This window comes from Lactuca serriola, chromosome 6, assembly GCF_051521515.1.
Source record: "Lactuca serriola cultivar US96UC23 chromosome 6, Lser_US96UC23_V15, whole genome shotgun sequence".
NCBI lineage: Eukaryota > Viridiplantae > Streptophyta > Magnoliopsida > Asterales > Asteraceae > Lactuca > Lactuca serriola.
The window spans coordinates 195,288,814-195,307,529 of NC_136413.1; the positions used below are offsets into that span (position 1 = coordinate 195,288,814).

Below are 18,716 nucleotides of genomic sequence, written 5' to 3' on the forward strand. Positions count from 1 at the left end.
GTATAATGTTTGAAAATCCCACTTTAAAAACCTCACTAAATTCATCCTAGACATTGTCCCTATAAGTAGATATATCAGTATAATGACTTGGAATCACTGATAAATATTCTTTATAGGTTTATAATAACTATAGTTAACTTAAACATAAGTTATACGTAAGACACGGTAAGCATAGCTCAACTTACAGGTGGTTTAGCGAGAAATTGGACTTTGCGCGGGCAGAACTTCTGAATTGAAAGCTCTTTTTCTCCGGGATTTATGGCACTTTGGATATTTGCTACTAACACTTAGGAAGTGCTAGGGAAAGTTGTTGGGACCTTGGGAGGTTTTGGAAGAGAAGTGATGGAAAGGTGTGAAGAAAAGAGTGAAATTCGGCCTCTATTTATAGGCTGTCAAGTGCCCAAATGTTTGGCGTTCATAAACTTATGTTAGGCGTACTCAGTATGTTATGCATACTGAACATTATGTTGGGCATATTGGGGCCCGTTGTCGCCATCAGATCGCAAGTCGTGGGGAGGAAGGAGTGTGCTAGATCGCGACACGTGTCACATTATGGTTAATCCGAAAACTAATTGTCTTGTAAAATCCATAACTCTCACATATAAGTTTCGTTTTTTACGTTCTTTAAGTCCACGGGTAGCTATAGATGAGATCTACAACTTTAATTTAGACTCCTTATGCTAATTTTGAGTTTATTTTTAAATTTATATTTTAACAGTCTTAGACAGTTAAAGTCTGTTAAACATTCATAATTTTGTCATCTGACGTCCGTTTTTGACTATCTTTATATCGTTGAGCTCCTATTAATGATATCTTCAATTCTCGTTTAGATTGTGTCGGCTAATAATCAATCAATCTAAAATTCGATTTCTGAGTTGTACATTGCTACGTTGAATCTTAGAAAAATCATAACTTCCTCAAATGAATTCAGATTTGGACGTTCTCTAGATGCACGCTCTCGGTTTAACGAATACTATTACTCTCGTGTATATATTTAAGGCTAAAGTATTTTATCTGAAATATACTTTTTACATTACATAGAGTCATGTCAGTTTAAGTCGTGAAACTTCAATAGGTCATAACTTCTTCATTATAAGTCGGATTTCAACGTTCTTTATGTATAGAGAATTCTTGTGACATATACTATAACTTTGGTTAAGATTATTTATCCTAAATAATATTCTATCAAAAAGTAATTTTAGCGCTTATTATCTCTAAATTGACTAGCCTGAATCTGCGGGTGTTACACAATTTATCTTCAAACTTTATTTTATTCAAATTCAACCAACTCGGATTGAATTATTGTAACCCAACCTGGATGTTCTAAGACTATTTTGACAGTTTTAGGTTTAATTTTAGAAATAAAAAACATGAAACATGAAATATTCTTATTGAACATTTAAAATCTGATTCCTTTCTTTTAATTAATCACAAGTCAGAACACTGGATGAAAGATGACCAATAACTTGTTCCATTGGATGATCTCTTGTCTATTTCTATAAAGGTGGACAGGATGGGTCAAAATCCAGATCAATATCTTCAAAAATTTCTTCCGCATCAGAGAATTCTTCTACAAAAGAAATAGAATCATTACTATTGAAATCAATATTATTTTGAATAGAATTATTTTGTTCTTCCTCAAAATTTTTATGTGATATCAAAATATGTGGCCCCTTCAATATTTGCATGAGATATCGAAATATTTGGTTCCCCCTCGATATTTGCATGGGATATTGAAAATTTTGGCTTCTCCTCGATATTTTCATGAGGTATTGAGTACTCCCCCTCAACTTAAGCGGATTCTTATTATGAACTTAAATGTGAATGTTCTTCCTCAAAAGATATAGAATTATCAAAATTAATTGAATTTCCTTCAAAAATGGGTGATGAAAGTTCTGATGAGATTGTTGAAGTGATCACTTGCTCATCAATATGTTTCAATTCTTTTGAAACATTGTTGTCTGTAGCATTAATCCCAGAGGAAATTTCCATGTCATCTTCACCAAAGATGAGTACAAAGTCAATATCAAAAGTAAGTAATGGATCAGATTCAACTTGATTTTCTGGAAAAATAGTACTTTATGAAAATTGATGTTTAGCTTTCATAATGTATTAGTCATCAAAAGTAAGATTAAAAGTTTTTTTTATTTTCTTTGTGAGTTTGTTCATCACTCGATATGTTACTGAATTATGTGAATATCGCAGGAAGAATCCTACAATTGCTTGTGTTTGAAACTTAGATTGGCGATCTTTAAGATTCATTATAAAACATATGCATCCAAAAACATGAAAAAAATTACATTAGGTTTCTGTTTTTTTTTAAATCTCCTAAGGTGTGATATTAAATCTTCAATGAATTAATGAACGATTTTGAGTAAAACAAGTTGTCGAAATTGTTTCAGCCCAATAGTATAAAGGAAAATTTACAAAGTTGAGGATTAACCTAGCTGATGCACCCAAATATTGATTTCTTTTTTCATCCACTATGTTCCATTGTGGAGTATATGGTGCTGAACAATTATAAGTAATGAGAGTTGATCCGTACACAACAATATTTTTCCATACACAACAATTTATGCTTTAAAATGTTGTACAATACAATCTTGTAAAACATAATTTGTTGTGTATGGAAATTTTTTTTGTATATGAATCACTTCACATAAGTAATTCCTATGTCTTGTAAAAATCCATCAAGAATTTGATTCTTGAATTTTCTACCATTATCTTTGCGAATTCTACAAAAACTTCTCTTCAAACTTACTTTGATAGACTTAATGAATTTAATAATCGCTTGTGCGGTAGTTGATTTTTATATAGAGAGTAAAACCATGTAAAACATGAAAAATTATCAATAATAACGAGAATATACTATTTACCACCAATAGATTCAACAAAAGAAGGATCACATAAATCAATATGTAATAACTCTCATGGTTCAACTATTTTTGAGTCGATGGTTAATGGATGTCCTTATCAATGTTGTTTTCCTTGTTCATGGGTTGCACAAAAAGAATCATTATCAAATTTCATAAATGGTAAACCTCGAACTAAATCATTAAGCACGAGTTTATTGATGTTTTTGAAATTTAAATGAGAAAGACTTCGATGCCATAACCAACTCAGATCAAATGAAGCTTTCGATAACATACATATCGAAGGAGCTCCAACAATTGGTTTCCTATTAAGAGTGGACATTTCTCCTTTTCGTTGACTTTAACAGAACTTCCTTTAAAATTTTATTCAATATGACACTTACATCTTCATCGAAGATTACTTGATTACATGTACCTACAACCAATTGCAAAACACTGATTAGATTACATTTTAAACATCCAACATAAGCAACACATTTTATGGTGAATTTCCCATTTGTGATCTCTCCATATTCTTTAATAGAACATTTGTTGTTGTTGCCAAACTTCACTTCTTCAACATTATCTAATTTACGATAGTCTTTAAGATACTCACTCTTCCCAATCATTTTACGCGAGCAACCACTATCAATATACCAATTTGAATCATATTGTTTGTCACATAGAACCTATAATCAAGTAGAAAATTTAGGTACCCAAGTTTTTGGGACCTACATGATTAGTATACAATGAAGAATTATGTATCCAATTACGAACTTCATTCCGTTTTATGCGATTTATCAAAAATAGTTCACAACTTTGAGGATCATATTTCTTCGATACATTAAGAGAAAAATTTGAACTTTTCACTAAAAATTCTCTTTTCTCAAAAGTAGATTTTTGTGGACACCAAGATTTAACCTTTTCAATTGTTCCTTTTGATGAAATGCTTCCTTGCGTAAATTCATAAAGAGATTTTTCATATGCTTATTTGATTCATTTATTGAAAAAGAATTGGTTTTCAAAAAATGCTCACTTTTTATTTAACCAATTATTAAATGTATGTGCTTCATTAGTTCCTTTTGAGTATGACACTTTTGTTGTTTGATGTATTTTTGGATTTGGAAAATTTGGAGTATACTTCACTTTTGATTTTGAAGATGAACGGGTTTCATAACGACTTTGTTGAAAATTATACTTTCTTTTATTTTTGAGAAATTCATTTCCTCTTTTATTATATAGAGAAATCCTTGTTGAATCATCAGATTATATTGGTTTTGAAGAGTTGATGATTGAATAGATTAAAAAAAATCAATTCTTGATTTTGAATTTTCTATTAAAGGAAGTGATGTGCCTTTGATTACCCAAAATTTTGATTTTTCTAACATAAAATTTTCAAAATCTGCCATGGCTTCTTTCTTTCTACAATTAATAAGAACCTGATGTTTACTCTTCAAATTGTATTATTTGATGTTTTTGGTTGAATAAAAACCTTCATTAGTTACCATTAAATTATCTACATTGACCATCAAAATTAATATTGAATAAACCGTTTTGCTATTTCCTTTTGTGACAAATACTTGATTTGTAAAATCTTTGAATTTTAGATAAATCACAACATGTTGTTCAAGATAAATTCAACCTTTCCCCTTCAGAACTTTATGATATTCTTTGGAGTCTTAAAAAACACGATCTTAAACAAATCTTGTTAGTTCTTCATCATCAGAATCATTGTCAAAGTCATTTTCAGTATTTCTATAGTTTTTTTTTATTTTTTATTTTAGTACTATCAACATTTGAAATATTACAATTTTTAGAAGAAAGATGAGAATTATTCTTCGACATCGAATCAATATGATCATCATTTTGAGTTAATGAATTAACTTTGTTATTGTGAAAATTTTTAGACTCTTTCATGATATGAAATTGTTCTTTAACATTTAAGGTTTCATTCATTATTTGAACAAGTTCATGTGAAGCAAGATGTTTATCAACAGAAACAATACCATATCCATATGTATCTTTAGGTACATTAATATCAAAGGAAATTATAATTTCACAATCAAATGATATTTCATTTGCTTTATCTTTCTTAAATATGATGAACGGAAGTAGTTTTTGATGTTGTTCAATATAGATGGTCGATGAATGACACAAGGATGTTAATTTTGCATAGAGACGTTGGTTGTGTTATAGAAAATATTATGTTGTTATAGTAACACACAATTTTATTTGCGCAATGAATCCCTATCATCCAAAATGATTAATAGTATATTCGATTTTGTTTCTATAATGGACTTCTTCTCTTTCAATCTATTTATAACTTCATAAAGATCAGCCTTTTCCTTTTCTACATCACTACTCATAAAAATAAGAAGGTTATTAATGTATAAGCAACCTTTTCGATATCATCTAAGACAGGTTGATATAAAGATGAAGAATTATCAAAAGATTTGAGTAAGAGAGATATCTTTTCAGTGATGGTTGAGTTTGAAGAAAAGCCAAAAGACATGTCCCTGATAACCATCTACAACATTACACCCTTTAATATTCTAATACTCTTCATACTGAGACGTTTCACATCCAAACTTAGTAGCATTTGACATATGTTGAGAAATCATTGCTCCAGGAGTGGGATTTCTCATCTCCTCATCATCAGATCCATAAGACCACATTTTATAAGTACCATCTTTTGAATCATCTCCAGTTACCACGAGTGTCAAATTCTTTGTTTTGTTTATAAGTTCCTTAAGCTTTATAATTTTCTACACACAATAAGCTTCATCTTTGATTTTCCTTTTTCTCATTAATCTTCTTTAACATACAATATCTTGCCAAGTGATTTGTAGCATTGCAATAATTATAGTCATATCTTGAATTACAAAGTATCTTATTCTCAAAATAACCTTCACCACCAACATAAGATTTATTCATACTTTCGACATTCTTTTTTTTAGAACGGTGCTGACTCCAAAAGAACTTTTGCTTTTGATATTTCCGGATCTGGTTTCTTATAAAACTTATTGGGAAAGTTATTAGAATAGTAATCCACAGTTTCACCTTCTAGATTAAACACCTCCTTCTCTTCATCGTGTTCTTCAACATCAGAAGCAACATCTTTGATAACATTTGCTTTTAAAACAAGAGCAACAAGAATACCATAAGCAACTATTTCTTTTTCTTTCTCTTCAATTATTTCTATAACATTATCTTCGTGAGCTTTAAGCATGTTGAACAGAACAGATAAAGAATAGGAGTTAAAATTTTCATGTGATATTAAAAGCACACTAATACTATTCCATTTTTTCCTCAACTCATGAATAAAAGTGATATTTAAATCGAGTTCACTTCTTTCTACTCTAAAGGTCATTGAATCAATCAAATGCTTGATCAATTGATTCATTTTATTTCTATTTAATTCTCCAAGTTTTTACAAAATTTGAGTTATCAAATTTTTATTTGTTCTTTCAGTACCTTGAAATTTGGCTTTAAGTCTATAACAAATATCTTTTGCATATTTTCAACCTCTAACATACCCATATACTACAGGAGGAAGAGCTCCACGTAGACCCCACATACATTTCCAATCATTTTCCTCCTTTCTTCTTTTTGTAGCTGCTATAGGTTCTGTGTTTGGAGCACCTCCAACAAAATTGTTCCAATTTTCATCATAATCTCCTTCTTTAATTGGTATCCAAAGATCCTCATCTAAACCTTTGAGATACTCTTCCATTCTATCAACTCATTGATCATGGGGTTCCGGAAGCAACATCGGGGCTTTTGTCGATTAACTAAGAAGATTTGTGTAATTCATTATAGAATTTTTAACTTCCAATTAAATTAAAATTTGATTCATACGAATTGATTGAAACAAAAGATAGAATCATAAATCTCAAAAAGATTCGAAGAACTGTGTTTCAAATGCAGAAATTAGATCTAAAATTGAAAACGAGAGAAATTCTCCGAAAGAGTTGAAAAATCCATACTTGGATACCACCTGATGAGTTATGTAATCAATTAAACAAATCAAACTAAAGTAAATGAAAGAACACGATGTGTAAATAGTTATTTTAGGCTTAATGATTAATCGTGAAACATGTTACAGTACAAAATGATAACGAGCGAGCGAAAAGTGAAAGTGTGTGGAAAGCGTTAATAACCCTCTAACCTATAACACTATTCATAGGCAACATGTCCAGTGCCCTCAACTGGCCACAAACCAATATGTATACTTCGAAACTTAAGAGACAAATAAAACGCTACACATAATAAACAATATAGATCGAAATAGTGAATATTTCAATATAGACTATAAGATGGATCTTCGATATACAAGTCTTCAACATCGGTTGCACTTCAAAGATACCTTTGCCATTTATGATTCTTCACAATAACATACACTCAACACTTTTGATTATATAAAATATTTTATTAGATAATTAAGGAATATACTGATAAAAAATAATCAAGTATTATTCATTGCATATATTGTTTATTTTTTCCAAATTTGATTTCATACATTTTTGGGGAATCTGAGTTATATTAGAAAACTATACAGAAACCTTGTATATTGCGTATGTACAAATCATAGTGTTCTATAGAACGAGAAACATTGTATAGTGTTTGGCTAGATGTTTATGTTCAACATAATACGTATAATACACAACACAATTTTACTCCTCAAACTGTCGGTATATCCGGTGGTTAATATAAACAAACTTTGCTTTATTATTATTATTATTATTATTATTATTATTATTATTATTATTATTATTTATAATATTTTTTAATAATAATAATCAATCAAATAACTTAAAAAATGTTAATAAAAAGATGACTAAAAACAACAAAAAAATAAAAATGGTTACAATTAATAATAAGAGATGTATATACATTTACCCTTTGGAAATACATTGATGTTTTTAAAAATAGTGGAAACATAGAATTCGTGCCTATTACGTGGAATTTATAAACTCTTGTTGCATGTCCTCAAGTGATCAAAGCCAATAGTGATAAGACCGTGACATGTCATCTCTAATTGCAACATAGAATAGTATTTTAAGTGCATAGAAATTGTAATAAACTAATTACATCATGAGTGGAACGAATTGCCAAAATTACAAGATAATAAGATTTTAACCATCGGTGGGATAAAGTACGAATAAACATCAACCACTACATCGATCAAATTTGTTTTTAATTCAACTTTAAGCACGTGATTGGAACATGAAGTTCAATTCAAAAATTTCCAAGCCTTTAGGCTTCAAAAAGGACAGTTGAGATTAAGTGGCATATCTTCATCAAATTTGTATGAAATATAAAACCAAGTATGGATTTTAAACGACTATGGTAATTAGAATCAAATGCTATTATTATAAAAACTTCAACTGAAAAGGAATATGTAGTCATGTTTTAATTAGGGCATGTATACTTACCTAATAAGATGCAAAATATAAAATTAGGGTAAAAAACTCTTGAATTTAACTTGTATCTAATATCACATGTACGATTAATAGACATAATCTATGATCAATTTATATATAAACATTAATAACCCTAAATCAATTATAGAAGACTTACTTTGACAAATGATATCCCACTAATTTTTGAAGATGATTGACTTTAGATTACGATTCTTCTACTTCTCATAATGGTATCTAAGTGATTGATTCTAATGAATGGAATTACACACACAATTATGGTGTTTTATATATATATGCCTTGGAAGTTGGAATAGAAGAAGCATTAATCTCTTTATGAAACGTATGCCGTATTCGATGTGATTTAATTAATCAGTTACACTATAGGATAAAGTTTTAGAACCACACAAAACTAGTCCACCAAGATATGGAAAATTTTCATTCATACTACATATAATTAATCATAGAGACCTCATATGTCATTGTGGAAAATGTTATGTTACATAATGTAAATGTACCCAACATATACAATCATACAATCATTATCAAAATAGTATGATGACTACATTATTGGGTTCTTTTCCAACACCTCTAACAACATGCGAGCCATATTGTTTACAAATACTATTGAATATTTTAAGAGGAGCATGATCTTACAAAGAATAACAATTAATAAACAATATTGATTGTGGTTTATTTAAATAAAAATGTTATATAATCAGATTGTTAAATGATGACAATGAATATATTGAAGCAATTAAGGAAACCATATTTTAGGGAACTGCTAATTACCTATGTTTTTGTTTTTCCACTTTCTAATATCATAGTCTTTCACAACTTGCTAATAACTAGAGATTAACTAATGGAAAATGCTAGTTGAAGACATAAGTTACAATATACTGAATCTACCTATCCACAACTATAAAACAATTTCAAATGTTCACGTTTAGTAATATTCAAAATCTATTTTTGGCATAAGATAGCCTAAGTGTTGATATTATATATGTATTTTCTCCTTTTTAGGAATACAAGTTGCAGGAGATGTCAATAAAAATCTTGCATTGATAGAAATGGAAAATATTATGAAAAGAAATAGTAGCAATATGTGTATATTCCCTAAAATGTCATATGTTGTTGCTGATACTCTTTTAAGAAATAAAAATAGCTTAATCCAAAATTAGTTGGAAACAACTCATGAAATTGTTGGGTTTTAATACAACTATACACACTAGATTAATTAAACTATCCCTATGTGTACATGAACCTTAAGGATGTTAGTTTTACTAATTATAGCAACTTACTTTGAGATTAAACAAAAGATTGAATTACTAACCGTTTGATCTCTTGAGTGTGACCTTGTGACTGCCAACTCTTGTAATGAATGAATAACCCAAAGGAGAACCCTCTAGTGGAATCATACCTGAAATTCCAAGAAGCAAACAAGGAATAACCTTTAAGAAGGGATTTTCTAAAATCATATAACCCTTGAGAGGGGTTATAGTTTTTGAACTCGATAAGAGAGGATAGAAGCTGGGACAATTTCTTTGGAGCAAAAAGATTGAAGGTTTTGATCCCTATCACCCCTTTTATAAATAACAACTTAAATCCTTAAGCTAGTCATACTCCTAAAGATAATTCTTGTAATGTTCAAAACCTGCCTTATCGCTATCTGAGACTCTCAAAACCGTCCCCTCTTGTATATAGTAGGTTTCTACATTATTCCAATTAATCGCAATAAATTAATTATTATTCTATACCTTTAATTAATTAAAACTATTTAATTATATCCAAAATAATTTCGAATTACTTTATTAATTAATAATAAATTAACAACTTTTTTTTCTCCATTCTCCTTATTGCTTATTGTGTCATGATACCAACCTAAAAGGACCATATTATTGTTAGAAATATCACCGGTAGTTAATGACATTAGACCCTACTCCACATCTCAGAGAGTATTTCATAAACCTTTTTAGTTCATGCAAGACCAATGACTCTTGTAATACTATTCATGGTATATTCCATGAACTGTTGGTAAGCACAGTAGGACTCATCCAGTACCAAATAAAACAATGATTTGTATCTCTTTCCAACTAATACTGTTTGCAACGGTGTTCTGGGTGGATATAGATCGTGAAACTCTTTCATAACTCCTTAGATGATCGATGAAGTTTTTTTTTAACTTAGATGGTCACTATATCTATTGGAAATGAGTATCTCATCCTATTTCCCAGTTGATTCTTAACTTTGCTTTGTGAGAGCTTTGGATACCTAAAAGGTTTCAGAATTAGGTTTATTTAATAAAACATGTTAATATGAAGTTGGTCTTACTATGTAACGTGGTTAATTTGAAAGGTCCATTAGTGTGAACTAATTCTAACAGATATTCACATCAGCAAGTGATGTATTCATCATCTATCTTGGTAAACATGATTTTCATTTATCATAAGACTTGCGTTCAAATGATATTCAAAATCCGATCCAACCGGATACTTGGTATTACATTTCTTGTTTATGTGTCTAAGAATATGATTCCAAAAATATATTTTACCTAGACTTTTGGATGTATTCGAATCAGTACTCATTATGGTTAATTTGCATGATCCATTAGTTAAACTAATTTCAAAGAATATTTTCACCATAAGATAGTGCTCATGTCATCTATCTTGACAAATGAGACTTGCATTTATCATAAGACTTGTAGTTAAATAAATTCCAAAATCCTATCCAACTGGATATTTAGTAATGTAATTCTTAATAGTTTTATTCATGATAGTGATTTTAAGAGCATTTGAAGTTGGAGTTTCTATGATTGGACATGTTAGTTCAAAATGGAAACCTGATAAGAATAGATGTCCCATATAGTATTTGGACAAGGTATAATAACTTATACCGCGAATTAACAACAACTAATGGATGCACTTAATGAGTTCCAGTCAACCTAGATTAGGTTTAGTCGAGTCTTGACTATATTAAACCAAGATGTATTCAATGTAAATTAGTGAACACGAATATAACTTAGAGAAATAAATGTAGGAACAATAAGAATGTTTGGAAAGAGGTTTAAATAACTTTTATCTTATAAGAAGTGATGAGAAAGGTACGTCTAAATATAGGATTGACTTACCTTTATATAGGTGAAGTGAAGATACTAGGAAACAAACAAAGTATATCTGAAAGCTACCTAACAATCATATTCGTACACGGATACAAGATTACAATGATTCCCTTCCTAATGTCTAGACAAGTAATAAAGAAAAATATTAATTCTTCTTAAGTTCAACATTAATTTGTATTTACACTTGCCCGAACGACAAAAGAACTTCGTTTGATAAGGAACTTTGGACGGATGGAATTTCCCGGACATGAACTAACTCGAATCAACACTTTTCTCGGATAACCTAAGGATAACTTTTCTTGAACTATCAAAACCTCAACATGTCATGTAACTCCTTCATGGGAATTTCAAAGTTGTTCATATGAAAATTTGATTGAACTGCTTATATGTACATGTTTGGTAACCATAGTCAACTCCTAACATAATCAAAATTTTCATTTCACTTAAGTACGTTTATTATAGTTTTGGAATGCGGTGGTTGGACAAACCTCTGGAAGAGATATTATCTAAGGCATGATATTTCCTATTGTTAATGAGAACTATTACCAAACAACGAATTTAACAAGATTGATCATCTTGTTAGCTTATCCTTTTAGAAGTGTATAGTAGTAGATTTCAATGGAAAAAATTATTGACATCATTTAGTTATTATTCACATTCAAATTTATTTTATTTGTCCTTATTAATAATTACTCGATTTATTTAATGAGGCTAGATTCATATTTGCTTTATGATGTGTAAAAAAAATGTTGTAAACACACCACAAAGTTATTTAGGTAGTCAATACTCATTTCCAGTTTCAATCCCCATGAAACTCCTATATCATTAAGATTCATTTATTGTCACTAGCATGTTAATATTAGATTGTGTTGATTTCGTTTCTATTACATAGATACCATGTGTCATAGAAAAAATGGTGGATCAACCATCAAAAAGTATGATGCTCGACTCAGGTTATGCTTGATATTCGTGAGTCTCACATCATTTCCAAATATAATCCTCACATTGATGTATTGGCTAACTATACACACTCCATCAACTGATTATAAAGAAATGTGCATTTTTCATAGGTAACACACAGATCATGTTTTAATTAAAAAAATGTGAATTTTGTTTTATTACTTTAGATAATACTTTTAACTTTAAACATACATTCTATCAAACCCATTCGGTAACTTCACTCTCAAGATGCAAAGAAGTGGTGAGGGTGGTATGTTGTGAACTTTTAAAAACCGAACTCATTAGAAATTTAAGATACCTCCTGAAATCTCTCTTATAACATTAGAATGGGTGCGCTTAATCTTGGTTTGACTTATAATGTTTCTTATAAACATGTGATGACACATGTTGTAACTATATTATACATATAGTAATCATACTATTATAAATTTAAATCTTTTAAATTTATGGTTTATCTTTTAAATATTCAAATTTAATTCTCTATTAAGTAATATTTAAAATTTTAATGAAATATACAACTTAAATCTTATTCAAATAATATTTAATTCAATAGGTAAATTATTTCATATATGTTTTTAATAATTCAAATTTGAATTTCTATCTAAATAATATTCAAAATTCAATTTATTTCAAATATTCAGGTTTAAATCTTGTTTAAATAACATTTTAAATTGATAGACATTATCCAACTTTGAAATTTACCAGGTTTATGAAAAAGTAAAATCACAAACATAGAACACGCTGCGTCCAAGAGGGACGCGTCGCGTCCGTTGAACTTTCAGGTTTTTCGTGTTTTTATTTTTAATAACATTGCACATAATATAAAACCTAAAGGCTCCGATACTACTATTGAGTTTTAATACAACTATACACACTATATTTGTACAACGGAATAACTAAACTATACTTATGTGTACATGAACCCTAAGGATATATGTTTTACTAATTATAGCAACCTACTTTGATATTAAACAAAATATGGAATTACTTTCCTTTTGATTTCTTAATTGTGACCTTGTAACTGCCAGCTCTTGCAATGGATGAAGGACCCAAATGAAAATCTTTCTAGTGGAATAAGACCCAAGAGTCCAAGAAGCAAACAAATAATACCCTTTAGGAAAGGGTTTTTAAAAATCCTATAACCCTGGAGAAGGGTTATAATTTTCGAACTCAAGGAGAGAGGAGAGAAGGTGGGACGATTTATAAGTCGCAAAATGAGTGAAGGGTTTGATCCATAATATCTTATTTATAGGCAACAACTTAAATCTATAAGCTAGTCATATTCCTATGGATAATCCTTATCATTTCAAAACTTACCTTATCCATGGCTGATACTCTTAAAACCGTCCCCTCCTTGTATCAAAGAGGGTTATGAAATATTTCAATTAATCTCAAGAAAATAATTAATATTCTATATCTTTAACTAATTAAAACTATTGTGAGATCCATTATTCTACCCCTTCTGGCACCATGAAAATGGAGAGAAAATCGTCCAAATAAGAGAAAAAAAAAAGAAGACAACTACCTTATATACTTGTATATTTTCATATTAACTGATTTATGTTTTGAGTTTTGCACAAAATTCACCATATGACTAAATATGTTACTAGCAACTTAATAAATTTCGTAAATGACCGCTCTCCATTAATTTATTAACCTTCAAGTCGTATTTATTTTTCAGGAGTAAAATCCTAAGTTTCTTGATTTGGTAACGTTGGTCCTTCAATCATAATTGTTTTCTCAAGTTGACTCTATTAAACTTCTAGTTCATTTCTATTATCCACGTGAGTTTCGTCGTTCACGTCGGTGTCAGTTCTCTGTATACTACTTCATTTTGCTCAAAGAAATAGTATTATATTCTTATCAAATCCAAGTAATTAAACTAAATAACCTAAAACGCTAAAACTCACTTCCTAGAGTGCTTGAGTAACATCTACGAGTATTGTACAAAAATGCTTACATACTTGCATAATGTTCATATTTATCAACCGAAAACAAAAATTACAATCCTAGCTCGTTTTCACGATGAATGAGACAACATACAAGTATGATGCCGATAAAAAATAAACTTTTAAAAAGCGAGGAACTCTTTGTTCTTTTGTCTTACCTTCGTGGGTCAAAGTTTTTTTTTTCTTGTGTTTACCTCATGAACATTTTGTTAAGGGTCATTTAATGATAGCTAACTCACTTTATACTCCTAAAATATATAATCATTTTCATAAATAACTCAAATAATAGCATAGATTTATTGTAATTTAAACATAACCTAATTAATTTAACAATTTCATCAAAATACAAAACAATTTTATAAATATATATTTTTTTGAAATCTTTTAAAATACCATTAAAACTAGAAACATAACGACATAATCATGAAGATTTATCAAAATGTAATTCTTTAATATATACAGAAACAAAAGTCTATAATATTATAATTATAGTAAAAAATAAATAAAATAAGCCTTTGTTATATCTTTTCAGTCCTTGCTACAATTAGAAAGAAGTTAACGAGCTCGTTTTTTCTATCTGAACACAAAAGATTTGGACACTTTTTCAATCCTCGACAATACTAAAAAAAAACGGTTGTTTCAGAAATAACTTCGAAAAAAAAATATAAAACCCATAAAATGTCGATCTCTCCAACGGTCCAGATTTCTTGTCATCAAGACACAAAAACCCTAAACATCCAAAACATGTGTAGCCGCACACATGTAATCACATCTTCATTTTTCACAAATTCTCTTTTACAAAATTACAAAAATACCCATCACGAAAAAACCAAACTCCACCGCGCCTTTTCATTTTCACCCTTGTTTTTTTGGCGGGGTAGACAATATACATAGCATTTACAAATGGGCATTTTGGTCATTTAACATATCGCGCCCTAGGGTTTTCCTGACCCTTAAAAACCTTATTTCTTTTTTATTTGCCGCTACTACTTCTTCGGCTCCTTCCACTCTCTTCTTTCACTGTCGGTCTTCTCTTTTTCTCTCTGATTGCATGTTGGTTACCTTTGATCACTGCTTCATTGATTCGATAGCTTGTGAGTTTTTCTGAGTGATTCTGGTGTGTATCGAGTATTTCTTCTTTGATCATCAAGTAATTCATTTGGGTTCTTCGTTTCGTATCGATCTCGCCTTTTTTCTGTGTTTATGGTTCTCTTTCTTCAACCGAATCGCGACTCTGGTGTTTCGTTCTTGTATGATCAGCTGTTTTATACTCAGCGAATCGTTTGATTTGAAGAAATCTTGTTCGATCTACGTGATCACGATAGAGGAAGTGGTTTGATCGGCTAATTGATTCGATAATGGTGGATCTCAGTGATAAGGTGAGTGATCTTCGATCGCCGATCACCGATCACCGATCAATGATTTTCCATCACTGATCAGTGACCAGTTACATCTAATTTTTTCGATTGATTAGTGATTTTAGCGTTTGGTTTTTAAAATTTGAATGTGTGATTTCAATTTTCAGGGATCAGACTGTGAAGATATGATGAACAGCAAGAACAGTCCTGATAGATGTGGATCATCTTCATCCGACGGTGGTAGCCATTTGATCAAAACTTGTGCTGATTGTGGGACCACTAAAACCCCTCTCTGGAGAGGGGGTCCTGCTGGACCTAAGGTATCTTTCAATTTAATTTCTATTTTTGAAAAAAAAACATTTTTAATTCTTTTTATGAAGAATCACTCGCTTTTCTGTCTGATTCACATTCATCACTAATTTTTTTCGTGGGCATATTTTTTTGTACACGATCTAAAGATGTGTGAAACTTTTGGTAACTTTTATGACGTTAATCACCATCATTGATTGATTTTATATAAAAAGTATATTGAAAACAGAAAACCTTATGATCTAAATCTGATTATTTGATGATTATCATACAGTCTTTATGCAATGCTTGTGGAATCAGAAGCAGAAAGAAGAGGAGAGCACTTTTGGGGCTAAAAGATGAGAAAAAGCAAAAGAAAAACACCACCACCGGAACCTGCGCCGGCGCCGGAGCCACCTCTACATCCGGCGGAGATAGTCAAACAAGCGGATTGACCAGCAATAAGAGAAGTCAAATGGGTGATTTTTGTTTGAAAAGAAAGTTAATGGCTCTAGGAACTGAAGTTGTGTTGCAGAGACCAAGATCCGCCATTACTAAACAAAGAAGGAAGATAGGTGAAGTAGAACAAGCTGCGCTTTTATTGATGGCTTTATCTTGTGGATCGGTTTATGCTTGATTAGTGAAATAATTAAATTGGTATTTGGTAGTTTGATTTTTATTGTTTTTGGGTTTTAAGATTAAGAATCAAGAAATTTGAGGTAATTGAGAGATAGATGTGTCGTTTTCTTGAAGAACAAAGATGTATCTTGTAGGGTGTTCTTTTTTATTCTTAATTGGAAAAAATCTATTTTTATGATCTTGTCTTTTTATAATGAAACAAATTGACCAAATATTATTTTTATTGTTTTTGAAGTTTAGAGATGAAAGTTCACATTCGTTTAGACTTAATAGTTTCTCTAATGAGAATATCATGTTTTATAGTATGGATTTTGTTACTAATATGTTTATATAAGTTTGAGTTATTAGGAAAAATTATTGCACAATTATTACATAATAAAAAATCTTTAAAGTTAATGTTTGGAGGTATAAACGAATTATTATGTAGTTATAACTTGATTGTACATATGTAGATTTAGCATGCAAAACTTTAAAATTGATAATTTGAAATTTTGATGAAATTCGTAGTGATTATTGGTTATTAGTTACTAGAATTGAATTCTTTTCAAATGATAAACAAAGATCTTATGAAAACTAATGACACATAACATTAAACATATTCAAAATGTAGAGACATTAAATTCAATATCATAGAGAATTAATCTCTAAAACACAATTTATAATGGCCTAATTGGGAGTTTAAAAGCGTACAAAATTAAAATAAAATAGAAGAACATTAGTTTATAATTGTGTTGTATTTGACATTGACCATCCATGTCACCGTCTTTCCTTTTTGGTACTTATGTTGGTTTGATGATATTTTCAGAGGTGATGACATAATAATACTTTAATGGGAATTGTGGTGATGAGTGTACAATCAAAACATAAGTCAAAGCCAATAGAATCTTGTTATGAATACCTTTTTTCAACTACATAGATTCTGATTCTGTCTTCATAATTGAGATTGATAGTGATTATAGCTCACAATATTACCATGTATCCAACAAATATTATTGATTACAACAATTTAATGTGGATGATTAGTTTAAAATAATATCTTGTTTGTTTGCATCACTAGACCTTGAAACTTGAAAGATTATATCTTTAGAATTTCCATGCTTCAAAATATCTATTTCAAAATTCACACTAGAACCTAAAAAACATGGTATAAAGATAAATTTTAAAAAGTAAGGTTATTTATTTGGTAAGTTGTAAGCATACCGAAAAAGTATGAGTGAACATAATGTGCGACTATTGCCCGAAAATAAAATAACAACTCAAAACATGCCATCGTAGTGGAGACAAAGTTAAAGGCAATGCTTATACCAACACTAGTAAAAGAGTTTTTATTATCCTCTTACTTACCAAATGGTCAATAATTAGGCAGTATGGAGTGATTCTATCGTATAAAAGGTCATAGGTTCAAATCTCGGTAGAGACATAAATGATTATAAAAGATTATTACGAAGTAGGTTAGTTTGTTTGTCGTTTAAAAAAATATATATCCTCTCACCTCAACTATATTGAAATACATAAACAAGAGTTCGAATCTATATACAAATAACATCCTACCTTTGATACAAATCTTAAGAAGCATGCTCCGTACATATCTCTCATACTTAAACTACTTTGAAGACATTAACGTTTTCTTTGAGAGAAAGAGTTAGTAATTTGGTTTGGATATCCTCCTCGAAAATAGTATGAACAAAAGCAACAATATTTCTGGAATTCTCCTTAAAAATGTAAGTATTGCTCTCTAGCAAAAACATGTTAGACACTAATTGGGTTATGCATAACCAATTTATTTATAATATTAAACTAATGAGTTTATTTTTGTGTACTATGATTTGAAACATGATATCTAGCTCTAATGAAATCATCACTAGTTTAGGTGTAACTCATCTTTTTCATACCTTGATAATGAAGATTGATGATCTTAGATTCCTTAAAGATTTCAGAATTATTTGCTTGATCGAGCTGTAAGACAAGATCATTGCTAATTTATTGGCTAACAAACTTTTTAAGGTAGTGGACTCAATGGTAATTTGGGAATACTCTGCCTTCATCAAATGTATAAACATTATTGGCAGTCAACTGATGATTTATTTGAACAAAATGCAACAAAGCTTATGGTTTTCAAGGAAGATTTCTAG

The 18,716-nt window shown here is 29.9% G+C and overlaps 1 protein-coding gene across 1 annotated transcript; it reads left to right on the forward strand.

The window, feature by feature from the left end:
- Nucleotides 1-15,275: 15,275 nt before the first annotated feature.
- On the forward strand, nucleotides 15,276-16,762 carry GATA16 (GATA transcription factor 16). The gene is made up of 3 exons (XM_079005588.1): nucleotides 15,276-15,678; nucleotides 15,825-15,977; nucleotides 16,241-16,762. Exons 1-3 carry the CDS (start codon nucleotides 15,658-15,660, stop codon nucleotides 16,580-16,582), a joined length of 516 nt encoding a protein of 171 aa, XP_078861714.1. The 5' UTR covers nucleotides 15,276-15,657; the 3' UTR covers nucleotides 16,583-16,762.
- The last annotated feature ends 1,954 nt before the right edge of the window (nucleotides 16,763-18,716 follow it).

Coding starts and splice junctions, on each gene's coding strand:
- GATA16 (XM_079005588.1), top strand. CDS start 15,658: ATGGTGGATCTCAGTGATAAG. Junction 15,679..15,824: donor TGGTGGATCTCAGTGATAAG/GTGAGTGATCTT, acceptor TTCAATTTTCAG/GGATCAGACTGTGAAGATAT. Junction 15,978..16,240: donor GGGGTCCTGCTGGACCTAAG/GTATCTTTCAAT, acceptor ATTATCATACAG/TCTTTATGCAATGCTTGTGG.